This window comes from Pimephales promelas, chromosome 16 (assembly GCF_988280905.1).
Source record: "Pimephales promelas chromosome 16, fPimPro1.hap1.1, whole genome shotgun sequence".
NCBI lineage: Eukaryota > Metazoa > Chordata > Actinopteri > Cypriniformes > Leuciscidae > Pimephales > Pimephales promelas.
Window position 1 is genome coordinate 18,154,821 of NC_142784.1, and position 16,839 is coordinate 18,171,659.

Here is a 16,839-nt window from a genome sequence, read left to right on the forward strand (position 1 = left end):
TTTTTAATCTGGAGAAAATTAGGAAACAGTGAAAAAGGCAGATACTGTGTCTTCTAATATATATTAAGTACAATTATTTTTTCTTAAGGAAGTCAAATAATCTACTGTTTATGCAAATTATTACAATTTTTCAGAAACTTTTGGTTGGTGATGCCCAACATGTTGATATTTGTATTTCTTCATCATGCATATATATATATATATATATATATATATATATATATATATTTGTAATTTATCTCTTTGCATTGTTATATAATTCAGGTCAATCAATGTGCATAAAATGGCTCACTCATTTAGTGAAATTTTACAAAATCTTGACCATTACATTGATGCACATACTAAAATAGACAAGAAAAATCACTTACCTTTGGTTAATTTGTGTTTTTTCCATACAACTTTGACAAAATGAGCAATTTCATTGCTACATTTGAAAAAGGGCTGTTTGTCACTGGGAAAGGACCTCAATGTGAGAGCTGGGTGAAATGGGCTGACCACAGGCATCCATCCAAAACCCTCATTGTACTGTATTCAGACAAAGCGTCCCAATGTACAATGTCACAAAGATTTCAAAATACAATGGGATGCAACATCTATGAATGTCCCTGAACAGTCAAACAAATTGTTTAAAAGAACCTGCTGGAAAGGGCAAACAATGCTAATTCATGAGAGATTTTGTCATACCTGCTCTGAACATGTGAAAGCTGATGAAATATTGTTCTTCTGCACGATAAATCGTTAAACACGCATGCTATAATATGAAATTATTCAAATGTAAAGTAAGTACTGATCTATTACACTCATCTTTTCATATTGAATTATAGAGTCAACTCTGGCTCATATAATGTTGAAATGTATTATAAACACAACATAACGTTTCACCAATTGGGTTTCTGTGCTAGAGGATGGAAATACTATTATAGCAAATAAATACTGCAATACAGCAAGACAGACAGATGCACCATCTGCCCGAGTCACAATATCTGCCTTGATTACTCCATACATATTATTTTGCATTTGTTTCTTTCACTCCATGCAAACCAAAACAGAATGTATTATTTGTAGTACTTTGAGTATTTCTTACTATATTTGTCTGGTTCAGCATTTATAGAGAACAACAGGGTTTGATTTTTTTTTTGATACATTCATAATAATTTAAAACAAAATTAACAACTTTTATAAAATAAAAAATCACACAAATATGTTGCTTTATCAATGTTCAATAAGGTCTTCCTTTAGCACCATTGTAAAATTTAACTAATTTCATATGTATTATTTTAATGTTTTTTTTTTTTTAACTTATTATCATTAATATAGGGCTAGTTTAATTTTAATTTTACAACAACCTGTGGAGTAAAAAAGCTATTGCCTGTACAACTGAAATAGCTGGATGGACAGACAGACAGATGGATGGAAGCATAGATCATAGAGGTAATGTTTTAACTATTTCAATAATCTTACTCTAAGTCAGATGTTTTTATAGCACCTATACATTTTCATTTTAGTATGGCTGTATGATAATTCATTTCCATATTGTGCTCATTCTTTGTCGTGTGAAAAGTCGTTTAATGTTAAAATAAATATTTGATAACAAATAAAAAGCATCTTTGCTCTAAAGTGTTCGTGAGTGCAGTGCTGTGATGGAGTGAGCTGGCAGAATCTCAGCAGCAGCAGCAGCAGCAGCGTATATCAGATGAAATGGTTTGGCCCTCGGGGTTACAGGAAGTTGTAGCAGCTGCCATGTTTAGCTGCTTTGTTGTAGATTTCTTGTAGGTTTCCTGCAGATTTTTTTAAGTGTTGCAATGGAGCCGAGCTGGAGTTCATTTTTATTTCAGGTAAGCCAGCCGTTCGAAATAAATACCAACTGCACGGGAAAAATAGAAAATCGACCGGGACTCTTAAAAACAGCGTGTAGCGCGGAGATTTAAGCTTTAAAAGCGGGATTTTAAGGCAGTAAAAACAATGGTAGCTAAGCTAGCTCATATTAGCCGCTAATGCTGCATCTCCCCCAGACTTCCAGCTGTGAACTATGAGGGAGACGTAAAGGGGATTTCTTTCCCTCTTTTCCACCTCTCCTTCCCATTCACACTTTTTACGTGCCTTTTTTATCTTAAGTTAAACACTTTTACTCTGGCAGCTTATGCCTTAGTTTTAGGTAACGCTAGCTACTCGTTGATTTTGTGACACAATTTGGATGTTTTGGCCAGACGCAACGTCCATGTCTGCGTGTATAATAATAGAATACGGTGTTTAGGTGCATTTTTTTGGCACAGCCTTTTAATATTTTATCTTCCCCTATCGATCTCCAATGTTTCACCGCTTTTCATTTTCTTTATTTTTATTTGTTGTCAACGCAGCTCCCTTGGTTACTTTTATTGGAGGGAACATGGGGATAATGGCTGTGTTTCAAAACCTTCTGACCTGCCCACCTAGAAATCATAATCTTACAGAACTTGCACATTGTGGACAGAATTCTGCATAGAACTCTTATTATGATACTGTGAAATTTTGTCTAGGTTGATTTCTTAAAGTCGTTATGAATAGTCGTTTAGTGTAAGTTTGAAAACACATCTTAAATTTTGACTTTTATTCTCTGTTCAACTTTAAAAAGATGTTCATTTGGAATTCATTTTAATCTGTTTTAGTTATCTCAGGCTACTGATATCCATAATTTTATGCATAAAATGATTATGCTTGCAATGATATTACAAATGCAATGCATAAGTAACGTTAAGTGTGATGCATGTTGGTGTATGAGGAATCTGTGCATGTTTATGGTAAAAGTGGCTGTTAGTGACCGCATGCAACTCTCTTTTTTTACTCGACTCTTATGATTTTTTTTTTTCATTTTGTAGTTTGTTTTTTTCTTCTTTTTTTGCTGAATGAATAAATGCAAATGCATAGAGATAAAGCAATTGGCTATTAATTTTTATAACAATCCCATATAATTCAAAATCAGTGTTTATAAAATGTATTTTTTCTGCTTTTTTCACACAATAATAATCATGCTACCTATTTTATTAAAAATTAATATTAGTAGTATTGATTATGCAAAGTTGTTTTGCAATCTAAATGGTTTATTTTAAAATTGCAGATTTGTTTTCATATTTGGTTTGGGCTGTCTAACATGTTAAGATTAAATTATATGCTTTTCTCAATCAATACATTAAAGTTACTTTAGCTGTGAAAATGGTTGTTTCTAATGGTTGTATTTAATGCACTTGGTGCTATTCTTTAGAGCTCCACATGCAATTTATTGTTGGAACTAATGTCAAAAACTAATTCAGCCAAAAAAAAAAAAAAAAACAATATTGGTCTTAAAAAAAACTATTGATCTGCAAGCCAAATATTATATGTAGTCAAGACAAACTTAGTCCAATTTTGCTTTCTTTTCTAGAGGTACAAGGAAGTAGTGTTTTCTGTCTGTCGACTTTTCCCCTGGGAGAGAAATGCATTTGAAGCGCCCTATGAGTCTTAATATTTGTTCCAGAAAAGTTTGCCAAAATGCATACTTTTGGAATAGAAGCAGACCATGTCCAAAAATGTTAACTGTAGGAAAGGCATACTGCATCTTGTGTGCTTCATCGTCATAATCTTACTTATTTTTAATTGGACATGTACTGAAATAATTTCGCCATTGCAATCAGCTCCAACATCAGATTTAACATTTTCTGTGAGCATAGATTCTAGAGATGAAAAGATATGAATATTAATTTAATAATAATAGTGTCCAAAATGATCACATTTATCAATATTATCATGCGCTATTGTTAAAATGTGTTGGAAATGTTCAAAAAGTACTGATAAGCCAAGTTTCCACCGCAGTAACTTTCCCCAGGAACTAGGGATTTTGGTGTGGTACTTCATGTGTTTCGACCACAGATACCAGGGTCTAAATGAAGTTCCGGGTAAAAAATGTCCCCTCAGAGAAAGTCCTCACTCGTGAGGTAGTCCTTTTCTAAAGTTCAGGAACTTTCAGGAGTGGGAAGTCGCTGAACATGCTGATTGGTTGGGAGAAAAGATCCTGTGACAAACTGTTCTAGGTAATTTTGGTGGAAACATGGCTATATACGCTAATCATTTGACCATTTTTGTGTCAAATAAAATTAGCTGCATTATTCACTTAAACAAACATTAAAATCAAAGCATTAAAAGGTGCTAAATGTAACTTTTTTTCTAAAATGAATCCCTTTTTTAATGCCTGTGTGTGAAAGGGTTGTAATCACACATTACAATAATCCACTTGTCGGGTTTTGATATTACCTCTGAAGGCCAGTATTCCTATTTTTATGTGAAGTCTCCGGGTCGGATTTTCTGCGAAATCCATCGGATGTGACGTGCATGCGCGTTCCCGAGCCTCTCTCCTTTTATATACAGTCAATGCGACGGCACTGCAGCTGACGACATGAGTCTGATAACACCCAAAAAAGACCATCCTCCAGCACAACAAAGACTCCAACACAAACTCCACAAAAATAGAAAAAACAAAACGAAACAAAAATCTCGGTGTCTGCTGAAGCTCGTCAGGCCAAACATGAATCGGAACGACTTAGGACGAAAACACGGATCAACGTCGACATAGCATTTGAATTATGGAGAGTCATCCGCTAATTTTATTGTGATAAATTACAAGTTTTCAGATATGCTGAAACAATGGTAAACTGTATTGAAATAGAAAGGTAAACTACAACATATATGAGACATGAATTGAACACAAAAGACTGTTCCAGGATAACAAAAAGTAGGTGGTTTAGGATGTAACTTTTATTTTATGTACTAAATCTACTGTCTAACGTCACTAATTCATCCCACTACTATCATATTGTTTACAATACACATTTCCAGACACGTTCAGTACAGTAATAATGTTACTTCCTACGGTCTTACTGTTACACTGAAATGAGCATGGAGCATTAGTTCAGTCAAGCTGATAAAAGTAGCCTATTATTGTAACATTGCAGTAGGAGTTTACATGAGTTTCCAGCATGTCGCGTGATGCTTTCTGCGGTGTGTTGAACGTTTAAAGTCTCGGTGTGGCCGTGTACCATGGGTGCTCACGCTCGTGTTCGAGCGCGAACGCTCTTGTAAAAAAAAAAAAAAAAAAGTTTGCAATCTGAAACATCACTGATAGAGGCAGTGACATGTATTTAGCATCTAACATGTATTGCATGTTCAAGTAAAGTTTTGACACCCAAAAAACCTTTGTGAAAAAGATTAATCAAAATGATAAATTATAGGCATTTTATTCTATTTATGCATACTTGAGATTTTTAGAATCCACATTAGCTTATTTTCTATCTGCTGCTTAATTCACAGCAAAAAGCGGCCTGATTTTCGCATTGGTCTGAACAAAAACGACAGGCAGGCTGAATGAAAATGTAAATCCACTCTCCGACAGTAGGTGGTGCTTATGGAACTGCACAAATTTAGCTGTTTACCTCATAACCTCTGCAATCAAATTAATTTATTTGCCTTAACATGGAGGGAAGCTGAAAAGTAAATGGCATCAAAACTTTACTGAAGACAGTTGGTTCCCTGTTAGAGATACATTCATGTAATTAATTCATAGTTGCATACATTCTTTCATATACACTCTGCCTTCCGTCATGTTTTCACACAAAACACTTGCGTTAGACTGTTGCTATCTTTGTTTAATGCTGAACGGTAATTATCGTGAAATGTTTAAATTGTGATAATTAAAAATAGGAAATTTTTATCCTGGTTTATTGTCAAACTGGGACCGCTTCAACCCTTAATTGATTCATTCACAAGCTGCCAAGTCTTGCTCGCGTTATGCATGTTTGTCTACTGTTCTTAGAAGTTTCTTCAATCGGCTCGCCATCCTCCAACATCTTACATGCACTGATCATCATAATATTTGATTTTGAGAAAACCTAACTATACTTGCTCATCCAGATATTGTCAGTAAAAACCAGAGTTCGCTGAACATTTAGGAGATAAACAGCACCATGTTTGTTTCTTAAAAGCTTGCTCAAATTTATTTGCAAGTGGAATATATTATGCATTATGTTTTAACTACAAACTTTCATCAGTTATTTGGTTTGTAGACGAAAAAAGTGCTTAATTTGTTCTGCTTGATTTCATCCATGTGATGAGGCATCTAATGAGACGACAGTCTAGCGCGTCACTCCTCATTGTTCTGTAGGCGTCTGAGGTTATTCATGAGCAAGGCTTTGTCCAGCTCCCAACAGGCATCTCTTAATCCGTCTGCAGCAAACAAGAATTGGATTCACTGTGTTCTGTCTTTGGAGTAAAGGAGTTCTGCTCGCTCTTGCTCTTGCTCTTACCTGCAGTTTTGGACAGGTTACATGAGAAGATATGTTGGTTTTTATATCCCATCTATGTTTAATTTTATCATTGTTATTTCACCAACAACAAGGCCTTTAATAGGCTTAAACAGATTTATCCGTGCATCTGCCATCTTCACAGATTACGGCTAAAGTTTGTGCTGTAGATCAGTGACCTACAGTCACAGTCTTGTCCAATTTATACATTATGCCTGTCACAATGCGGATTAACCTGTTTAGCAATCCAATACCATCATTTAAATATAGACTCACAATAGCACCACATTTTAAATGCAATAAGTTTGCTTCAGGTTTCATTTTGCTTTTAGTCATGCTTGTCATGCTTATGTGCACTGCTCAACCTCTGTATTATTTTTTATTGGCGTGACCTCAGCCTTCAATGCGAATTTGTGTCAAAAGCATCCAAGCAGCATGAAGAGCAGGTTGCTGTCATGGTTTGAACGTGTATTGCTGCTTGAATGGGTCCATACATTTTAGCTATATCTATATACTCTAGAACCATGTCACTAAAAGTACAAGAATCCAATCCATACCAAATAATGCTGGATTAAAAGTGTTCAAATCATCCAGACTTCAAAGCAGCTGTATCCTGTTTAATAGCACACTTTGTAGAGCCAGATCACCTAATCAGCTCACAAAGACCTCCTATGGGGATTTTAGGTATAAACCAAAATCAAAACTTGTATGTTCTTTCATGCTTTTAGAATATGTAAGCCTTCAAGGTTTAACGTTTATAGCGTTTCCCCAGCCGGCGTCGGAGGCAGGCCCAGCCTGCAGGTCTCTCGTTACTGTAGGCTTTACTATATTTCCTCAGAGGCACAATTGTGTTTGTGAATGGCCACCCCCACCCACCAACTGCATGCCGTGACCAATGGGACAATGCAGGCAGCTGCAGAACGGGGAGCCTAATAGTCGTATAGTCTTTCAGCTGCTCTTGTTTTAGGGTTCCCCCCACACGCACCTAATGAGCAAGTTATGACCTCCACTCACTTATTTTTCATTTTAAGCTTAATACTTAAGCTTTTTTACATTTTTAGTTTACAATTTTTATACATTTATAATTATTTTATTTTATTAGTATTGTTTTTATGTTGCAGTGTTTGATTTGTTGCTGTGATTATACCACTTTGTTTCGTTACAGATTTTTCTTTTCTCGTTTTTACTGATTCAGCCATTTGTGGATAAAATATTACTGTTAACTATTATTTTTTTAATATATATATATATATATATATATATTAGGGCTGTCAAACGATTAATCGCGATTAATCCCATCCAAAATAAAAGTTTGTCTTTACATAATATTTGTGGGTGCACTGTGTATAATTATTTTATATATATACATACACACACATGCTTGTATATATGAAAAAAATATTTTCATGTATATACTGTATATAGATTTATATATAATTTATATATAAATATCAATATTTTATATATAAATAATATTTTTTTCTTAAATATACATGCATGTGTTTATATATACTGTATATATATATATATATATATATATATATATATATATATATATATATATACACAAAATAATTATACACAGTGCACCCATGTATTATGTAAACACAAACTTTTATTTTGGATGCGATTAATCGTTTGACAGCCCTAATATATATGTATATAGAACTATGACTATTCGTTGACTGTATCTTTAATTTAGAAGCATGTCCCGTTGTTGTTCCTTTACCTGTAACAAATTTTGGCCAACACTGAAGAAAGCATTTGTTTTTCCTTTGCTATCTAAATGAGGTATTTAATGGTTCACTTCACCCCAAAAATATAATTCTCGTAATTTTTAACAACCTCATGTTGTTTTAAACCCATGTGAAATTCTGTCTAGGGATGCACCATAATGAAAATTCTGGGGCCGAAACCAAAAATTCTGAAACTTGGCTGAAAACCGAAAATGTTTTTTAAAATGTTTTATTTATTATTTTAAATTAGCTTTTTTTGTGCAATTGTATTAATATTAAACTTTTGACAAATCAAGCATTTTCATGATACAGATTTTTCTTAAACAAGTCAATAAAAAAGTATTTTATTTAAAGTAACAGTAAAATTTGACAGATAATCTATTAAAAGAAGCAAAGAAGTGTGGAGATGATCACTGAACGAGGTTGTTGCGTCATTTTACCAGTGTTGCTCAACTGATCAATGAGGGGCGAGGCAGCATGTATTTTTTTTGTCTCTTTCGGCCAAAAAGACGAAAATGCCTTTTTTGGCGAGAGGCTGCTCACTGTAGAACAAATGGGCGGAGCTTATGTCTAGCTCCTTCTCGCTAGATGTCCAGCGAGGAGGAGTGAATGTAATTTGGGCCTAATGGGTGGAGCTAGAATATCCAACCAAACCCTAACCCTACCCACAACTCTATCCCTCCACCCCATTAGACATTCAGAGAGGTGGATCTGGACTATCCCCACCCCATTAGACGTCCAGAGAGGAGGAGTTGGACGTCATTTGACTCTGCAGTGAGTACCACTTGTTTTCGGCGGCCGAAATATCGGTACATCCCTAATTCTGTCTTTTGTGGAGCACTACATAAGTTTAAAAGATTTTTTTTGTGTTGCCCTTTTACAATTAAAGTAAGTGCGTACAGACACTGTCATGATCCAAAAATGAATTGAAAATGCTGTAATAGTAGCCTTGCACTATATTTGTTTTGTTTTTATTAAAGGTGTATATATATATATAATAGCTCTCAAATGTCATTTGTACTTCCACATATTTAAACATGCATGTCTTTATTTGCCATGTTTGAATGCGCAAATGAGATTTGAGAACTGCATTTATGGAATACATTAAATATTTTTACAGTTCTTTTGGTCAGTTTTGGAGCTTGACCGGTGGCTTTCATTATATGGATAAGAGCCATCATAAACATTCTGCCTTCAAACCTGCTCCACTGACCATGTAATCTCACTATATGTGTATTGCAGTCGTTGTTGTTTATGATATGTAAGTTTAGAAGAGTGTCCTGACCCGAGGCTGTGAGGCTAGTCACATGAGAAACTACTTTCATTACAGACAGATTATTTTACATGCAGTAGATTGATGCATGCAGGCAGTTTCTTTTGCAAAAGCACTCGAGTCTCTGATATGATACACACGTCTGCACATTTGCTTCTTGCCCTAACGTGATCTATAAATTCCTATTAGTCACACGAGGATTCAGTTGGCCAAAAATGACTTTTTTATGCATCTGCTTTTTCTCCTCTTGAAGTTTGTTGCTGTTTTCTTGAAGAGTAGGTTGCTTTTTATGGACAGTTTTCAGCATATTCTCTTACATCTAAATAAATTATAGTTCCTTCTCATTCTCTCTCTCCTTCACTTTCTGTCTAGCTTTCTCACTCTCTCCAATATCTCATTAGTCATCCTGCACTTTGCTGAACAGCTGACTCGTCTCCCTGCTAGGTCCCAGTCAGGGCTTCTCTTGTTTTCCAAGTTGCACAGATGCCCTGGAAATGAGTCGGTTTCTATTTTTGCTAAACATTTAACACCGTGTCTCAGCTGATGTCATGTCTACTTCATACTGGCCAATAACAAAACTGGCCCATAATATCACAGCCAGTCGATTCACACAGCTAGGGCTATGAATTTGCACCGTGTGTTCAAATCAAATTTTTTTTTTTTTACGGTCAGGTTTTATTACAGGCAAATTTAATTTAGAAAAAAAAATTGATGAAAGTTCAAGAGTTTTTATAATTTTTCAAAAGGTTTTCTCAAACATATTAAGTAGTGCGACAGTTTTCAACATTGATAATAATAAGAAATGTTTCTAATCAGCCAATTAGAATGAATTCTGAAGCATAATGTGACACCGAAAACAAGTAATGATACTGAAAATTCAGCTTTGTCATCATAGAAATAAATACATTTTTTGAAATGCATTCAAATAGAAAATATTTTGGCAGTTTTCCATTTGATCAAATAAATTCAGTCTTATTGAGCATAAGACAAGAACTTCTTTTAACATGCGTTAAAAAAAATCATACCGACCTCAAACTTTTGAAGTATACTTTATATTAATGTAGCAATAGTTTTTGGTTTTGTTTTATGTCTAAAAGCTTCAATGAAATAAAGTCTTTTCTTCCTCTATTCCAGCAGGCCAATGAAGCCCTCCACCACCAGCATCAGGTCTCGCAGAACAGTCTTCTGCCTCTGCTCAACTCTGAGCCGCTGGATCAAAAGCCTGTTCTTCCCATTCCGCTCGACCAGAAGCCCCCTGTCAGTGCGGCTGACCTCCTCAAAGACAACATGGGCGGCGGGACAGGTGGAGGGGGAGGAGGAGGAGGAGGTGGCGGCGGCGGCGGTGGTCCGGTGGTTATAAAGAAGGAGCCCAAGTCGAAGACGCCCTTCATATGCGGCTACTGTAACAAGGCCTTTCGGGACAGCTACCACCTCCGGCGGCACGAGTCCTGTCACACGGGCATTAAGATGGTGTCACGGCCCAAGAAGACAACCACAGCGCCCACCATGGTGCCTCTCATCTCCACTGTGCCACGCGACAACAACGGCAACCCCTCCTACGTCTCTACGATGGCGGGCATCCTTACCACGGCCACCACCTCTGCGTCCACGGCCGCAGGCATCATGTCAGTCCTGCCTCAGCAGCAGCAGCCGGCCGTGCCCAAAAAACCCCCCAAACCTGTGAAGAAGAATCACGGCTGCGAGATGTGCGGCAAGGCCTTCCGTGACGTCTACCACCTCAACCGCCACAAGCTCTCGCACTCGGACGAGAAGCCCTTCGAATGCCCCATCTGTCACCAGCGCTTCAAGAGGAAGGACCGCATGACGTACCACGTGCGCTCGCACGACGGCGGCGTGCACAAGCCGTATATCTGCTCCGTTTGTGGGAAAGGCTTCTCGCGGTAGGTTCAGCAATTCACTATTGATTTAATAGCAACGTTATTTTGTTTCTGGGTCTCTTGAAAAAAAAACTGTTTAATATGTCTTGCATGTATTTTGAAGTTGGTTTTATTGTATGTAACTTCTTCTCCAACAGGCCGGATCATCTTAGTTGTCATGTCAAGCATGTGCACTCCACAGAACGACCCTTTAAATGCCAAGTAACGGTATGTCTGCACACTAATATTTATATTTTTCATAAAATGCTAGATTTAAATAAAAAAAAAAATCCACTTTTTTATTTACAAAGAAAATGTAAAAAAAAAAAATATTATTTATAAACATTTGTATTTAACAATGTATTTTTATATTTACTATAAATAACATTTGTTTTTCATAAAAATATTGTTTCATAAAATATATTTACTAGAAATATTATTTGTTTAAATGTTATAAAATGTTACTCTTACAAAAAAGTTATTTAGAAACATTATTTAACAATGTATTTTTATATTTACTAGATATACTATTTATATTTATCTGTAAAAAGTTAACATTTTCACAAAAGAGCCACCATTTTTGTACTAATAATATTCTAATATTAACTAGAAATAATATATATTTATTTTTCATAAAATGTAATTTTTTTTTTACAAAAAACAACAAATGAAAAAAAAAAATATTAACATTATATTTTTACAAAAAATCATATTTATATTTGTCATAAAAGGTTACATTTTCACAAAAGATCCAAAAATAATATTTGAGTAATATTTTCTTGCAAAAAAAAAAAAAAAAAAAATCTTTGGAAACATTTTTTTCTTTAACGATGTCTTTTTATAATTATGTATAATGTTACATTTTTACAGAAAAACATTTTCATCTCTGCTAAGTAACATGAGATCACATGTCCCATGCTCTCTTTGTGAGTTTCATTGGTCTATCACTCTCCTTTCACCCTGATTTGTCTTTCCACTACAGGCCTGCACGTCCGCCTTTGCCACCAAAGATCGTCTACGTTCACATATGATACGACACGAAGGCAAGGTTACCTGCAATATCTGCGGAAAGATGCTGAGTGCCGCCTACATCACCAGCCACCTCAAGACCCACGGACAGGCGGGCTTCACATCCCCCTGTAACAAAGGTATTCTGCAACAATTTTCAAATGTCCTCTAAAAAAGCCTAAAAGCCGTCTTCCCTCCCCCCTAACTTGGTCTTTTAAAGTTCACAAGTCAACTGTCTACTGTGAATGTTAGATATTTGTAGAGGTGACTCAAAATAAGACAGTCAGGGCTCAATTTATTATTATTTTAAATTATTTCAATTATTATTATTTTCTTTAATTTTTTTTTCAGATTTCTTCAGTATATTTTTCATGTTACATTTTTACAAAAACAAATTCCGCTTTTTTCTAAAGTATTTTTTTTTCTTTAGAATCATTTCTTTTTAACAATGTATTTTTATTTTTCCAATAAATAGTATATTTTTCATAAAAAGATTTTTTAAATGTAAAAAAATAGGTTTGTTGTAAATTCTTTTTTGTAAAGGAAAAAATATAAATATAGTATATAGTACTATGGAATGCAAAACATTAATAATGTTTTTTTTTAACTAATCACAATCTCATATGTTGGCCACTTTGATTAAAATTTAGTGATGAATGTATCGGCAGAATTTGCCACAAAAGCGTAGAATATCTCACAGTAAACAAACTGTTTACATTCTGAGGGCATAAAATCACACTATCAATTAATGTTAAATTTTCAGTGGCAACATGGTACACCTAGCCTGAAACACTCTGACACTGACCCTGGGCCATCCTTATTGATGAACCCTTGTGTTGTTGGTCTTGCCCATAGTGAAACCCTAGAAATCATTTCAATGTTTTATTGACTCTCTTCTTTCCCACCTTTTTTGGCTAGACTCTAACAACGTGTGCAACTCTGCCTCAATCACGTCAGTCACTGCTTCAACCGCATCCAACACTACGGCCATGAACCGCGGCACCGCAAGCAACCCCGTCACCATCGCCGCCCAGATGAACATCACCACCAACACAGTCAATATCACCTCCCCTGTCAGCCTTCAGCACCCTGTCACCATCACTACTCCCGTCAACATCGCCTCGGTCAACATCCCAGCCACGGGGCCCATGAACATCGCCCATCCCGTCGCCATCACTTCTCCCATGTCAATGAACATCACCGGTCCGCTCAATATCGCCATGAGGCCGATGGAAAGCATGCCTTTCCTCTCGCAAGTCCTGCCTTCCTCCCCGCCCTGGTAGAACCGAACGCCTCTCCTCGTAAACCTCATGTCTCCTGTTATAGTCTTCCTCTCCAGCTGTGAGGGAAAATGAGCCTGGAGGAATGGCGAGTATAGGAAAACAACAGTTCGCAGCGGCAAGGAATCATGTGGAAGTTAGCCGGCACTTTGCTCGGCTGAGAGAGCAGCAGATCCAGATTGTCTAGAGTTTAGTGACGGACAGAAAAAAAAAAATAGTTATTGCATGGAGTGGAAGACTGACATGCTGTATGTTTGGTGATTTCACTTTTCTAGTGCCAGAAAATCCTTGCCAGTCGACTGTTTGAAGTGGAGCACGTTGCGGCTTCATTGTTAGTGTTAACGGTTTAAGGACTTTTAAGGCAAATATTAACTGTGAGGATTTTATTTTTGTTACGTTAGCTTGCTTATCAGTATTTCATAGTTTTATGCATTTTAAGGAGTCACGTACAACAAAAGGGACAGTGGCTTCAAATAATAGAAGATGAGAGGTTTTTTTTTATTTTTGAGACAATACTCTACAAATGAGGAAAACTAAAATGTAGAATAAGTTTTTAAAAGGCCTCCTTACGTTGTAAGCCTTTTAATCTGTAGCTGTGTTTATTATTATTATTTTTTTATAGGTAATCTTTGCAGTTGGTCCTTCTTGATTGTAGAATAATTGCATTCTGTTTCAGTAGCTGGGATATTCTTCTGCTTAGTGGGGTTGAACATTTACAGTAACAATCTGATGAACTCTTGCACTGAACACATATCTCTTTAGTGACTATTCTGACGGCAGTATTATCTTAGATCAAATATTTTGAGCGTTCATATAGATGCCTGGTCACCAAGTGGCCGACTTCAACACTGAAAGGTCAATTTTTATCCTGAATCTTATCTTAAGAGCATTTAGTTTTGTAGCCGTGACGTCTCTGCTCTTCCTTTCTGAAGGACGAGGGCTGTTTTTTCCTTAGGACCTTTTGCTCAGGAAATATGCTGAGGGTGTCCCAACTTACTCTGCTCCTGTAGTGTACAGAATCATGCCTAACGCTTTCTTCCAGGCCTGAGCAATTATCACACTAAACGTTGTTTCCTTTATCGGTCGAATACTGAGACGCACCTCAAGAGGTCGAGGTGCCAAATACTCTTTAGCTGTTGACGTGATCGTCCGTTACAGGAGCATTAAGTTGACCTCTGTTGCTGTTTGTTTACCCCAGTCACAGTGAAAACCAAAACTGCCTTCCAATTGTCAGGGTTTGTCATCTTGTTCTGAGTAACCCTGTTCAAAATAACAGAATCGGCCACCGCAATTATCCCCAAACTAGCTTTTCTCTTCGATTTCCTCTCTGAGTGGGATATATAAAAGCAATATGCCTTTCTCAGACCAGCTGCCAGCCCATTTTATGTGTTATGATATGGGGAAACTGATGCAAGGTATGTTGACACGTGTTACCCTCTAAACTGGGCTTGCGTGCGCTTGTGTAATGTGAATGAGTCTCAAACAAAGAGTAAAACCAGCTGAATGTGATCGTACTTTAACTGATGATGTCATAGCTACCACCGTCTGGGTGTAAATTGCTGAAAAAGGGTTTAGTTTGTATTAACTCACACCCCCAGTGTTTCCCAACCAGAGTTGATCTGGTAGAAAAAAACATTTGTGGTCTTAAAGGGTTATTTCACCCAAAAATGAAAATAACTCCCCCCTCATGCCGTTCCAACCCCGTAAGATTTTCGGAACACAAGTTAAGATATTTTCAATCCCTTAGAGGCCTATGGAGGGAATTTGTGTTGCGAAGGTGAACGAAAGTCTTACGGGGTTGAAACAACGTGAGGGTGAGTAATTATTGACAGCATGTTCATTTTTGGATAAACTATCCAAAGTTAGTATTACATGGACTTACATGTAGGCATGCGAAAGCTAAAATAACTTAATGGCCTATTTAATTTTTCGTTCCGTTTGTTTTAAATGTTGCCTTTAGTCGAGGCGGATTATTTCGGATGAGGTTTGTGAACTGGAATTTGAGGAATGTGACTGAAAACACTACAACAACAACAACAACAAAAAAGAAAGAAAGTGTTTTTAATTGTACTCGTGATTAAATGTGTGTCCTTCCGCAATGGCGTCACTTCCGTGCCTGAACTGCATGTCTGAAAATGCCACCGTGAAACACATCAGTCTTCTCTCTGACAAGACGAGCAGTGCTCAGCGATGGAAACAACTAGGCGGCCAACTGCAGTTTAACTGTTTACCAAATGTGTGTGGAGATTTAGAATCTATTTTGCATATGAAATATCAAGTTGCCATGTTTGAGGAATTGAGAATCTTGTTATTTTTTTTTATATCCTATAAAGTATTGCTAATGAAGTTACTCCTTATGCATCAGTATCTTTTAAAGAACAGTAATGGGGGAAAAATCGAGACAAGACTTTGTGTTTGGTTTTGGATTGGATAGTTTAAAATGAGTCCAGTCCTTTCAAGTCCTCTTTGATTAAATTGGCAAACCCATGTGAAGGCCAATGAATGTATATCTTTGTACAAAAACATTTAGCTCAGAGAACGTAGTTATGATAGACACATGCAAGGAAAATAACCTTTTATAAGACCTTTTGTATTAGAACATTAACATTGGTAATTTTGTATATACGAAGACTAGGCTTTTTTTGGTTAGCAGAAAGGTAAAAAAAAACATTCCTACATTTTTTTTTTTAAAGTGTATGTCAAGAATAATTATGTAAACACGTTGCGCAATGTTTTATGTGCCTTTTATTTGGGTTGTCTAAATAAAAGAAAAATGTCAAGTATGATTTGCCTTATTCTCTGAAAGCTTTTGCTATTGCAAATTGATTTAATAGAACAGCAATCTAACAGCAAACAAAAATGTGTATTCGCATCACCTCACTAGTATAGTCTTACTTGGACATTGTCAAACTGAGTATTCTTAAATAATTTATAATCAGTTTTTATATTTCTGTTCATAACTTTGGGATCAGTAAGCTATTCAGAAAGAACACATTTTAAACTGATCAAAAGTGACAGTAAAGGTATTTGTTACATACAAATATAAACGCTGTTCTTTATATATAGAACTGTTTTTTAACATTCATAAGTGCATCAAATCAGCATATAAATAATTTATGAAGGATCTTTTGACACTGAAGATTGGAGTAATGATGCTGAAAAATTCAGCTTTGCCTTCAGGAATAAATTACATTGAACAACAGTTCACTTCAATTGCAATAATTTATTTGCAATATTACTGTTTTTATTGTATTTTTGGTCAAATAAAAGCAGCCTTGTGAGCAAATAAAATCCAGACTTTTGAACGATAGTATACAATTGATGTATAGTGCATCTGACCATACAGCGTCACACTGCTTT

At 36.0% G+C, this 16,839-nt stretch overlaps 1 protein-coding gene across 2 annotated transcripts; it reads left to right on the forward strand.

The window, feature by feature from the left end:
- The first annotated feature begins 1,678 nt into the window (after window positions 1-1,678).
- Window positions 1,679-16,262, forward strand: vezf1b (vascular endothelial zinc finger 1b). 2 transcript variants are annotated; one of them, XM_039670661.2, is made up of 6 exons: window positions 1,693-1,835; window positions 8,735-8,815; window positions 10,449-11,215; window positions 11,350-11,419; window positions 12,174-12,339; window positions 13,118-16,262. In XM_039670661.2, exons 1-6 carry the CDS (start codon window positions 1,803-1,805, stop codon window positions 13,480-13,482), a joined length of 1,482 nt encoding a protein of 493 aa, XP_039526595.2. In that variant the 5' UTR covers window positions 1,693-1,802; the 3' UTR covers window positions 13,483-16,262. The 2 variants fall into 2 exon arrangements, with proteins under 2 accessions (XP_039526596.2, XP_039526595.2); XM_039670662.2 differs by lacking the exon at window positions 8,735-8,815 and having other exon boundaries at window positions 1,679-1,835.
- Window positions 16,263-16,839: the final 577 nt, after the last annotated feature.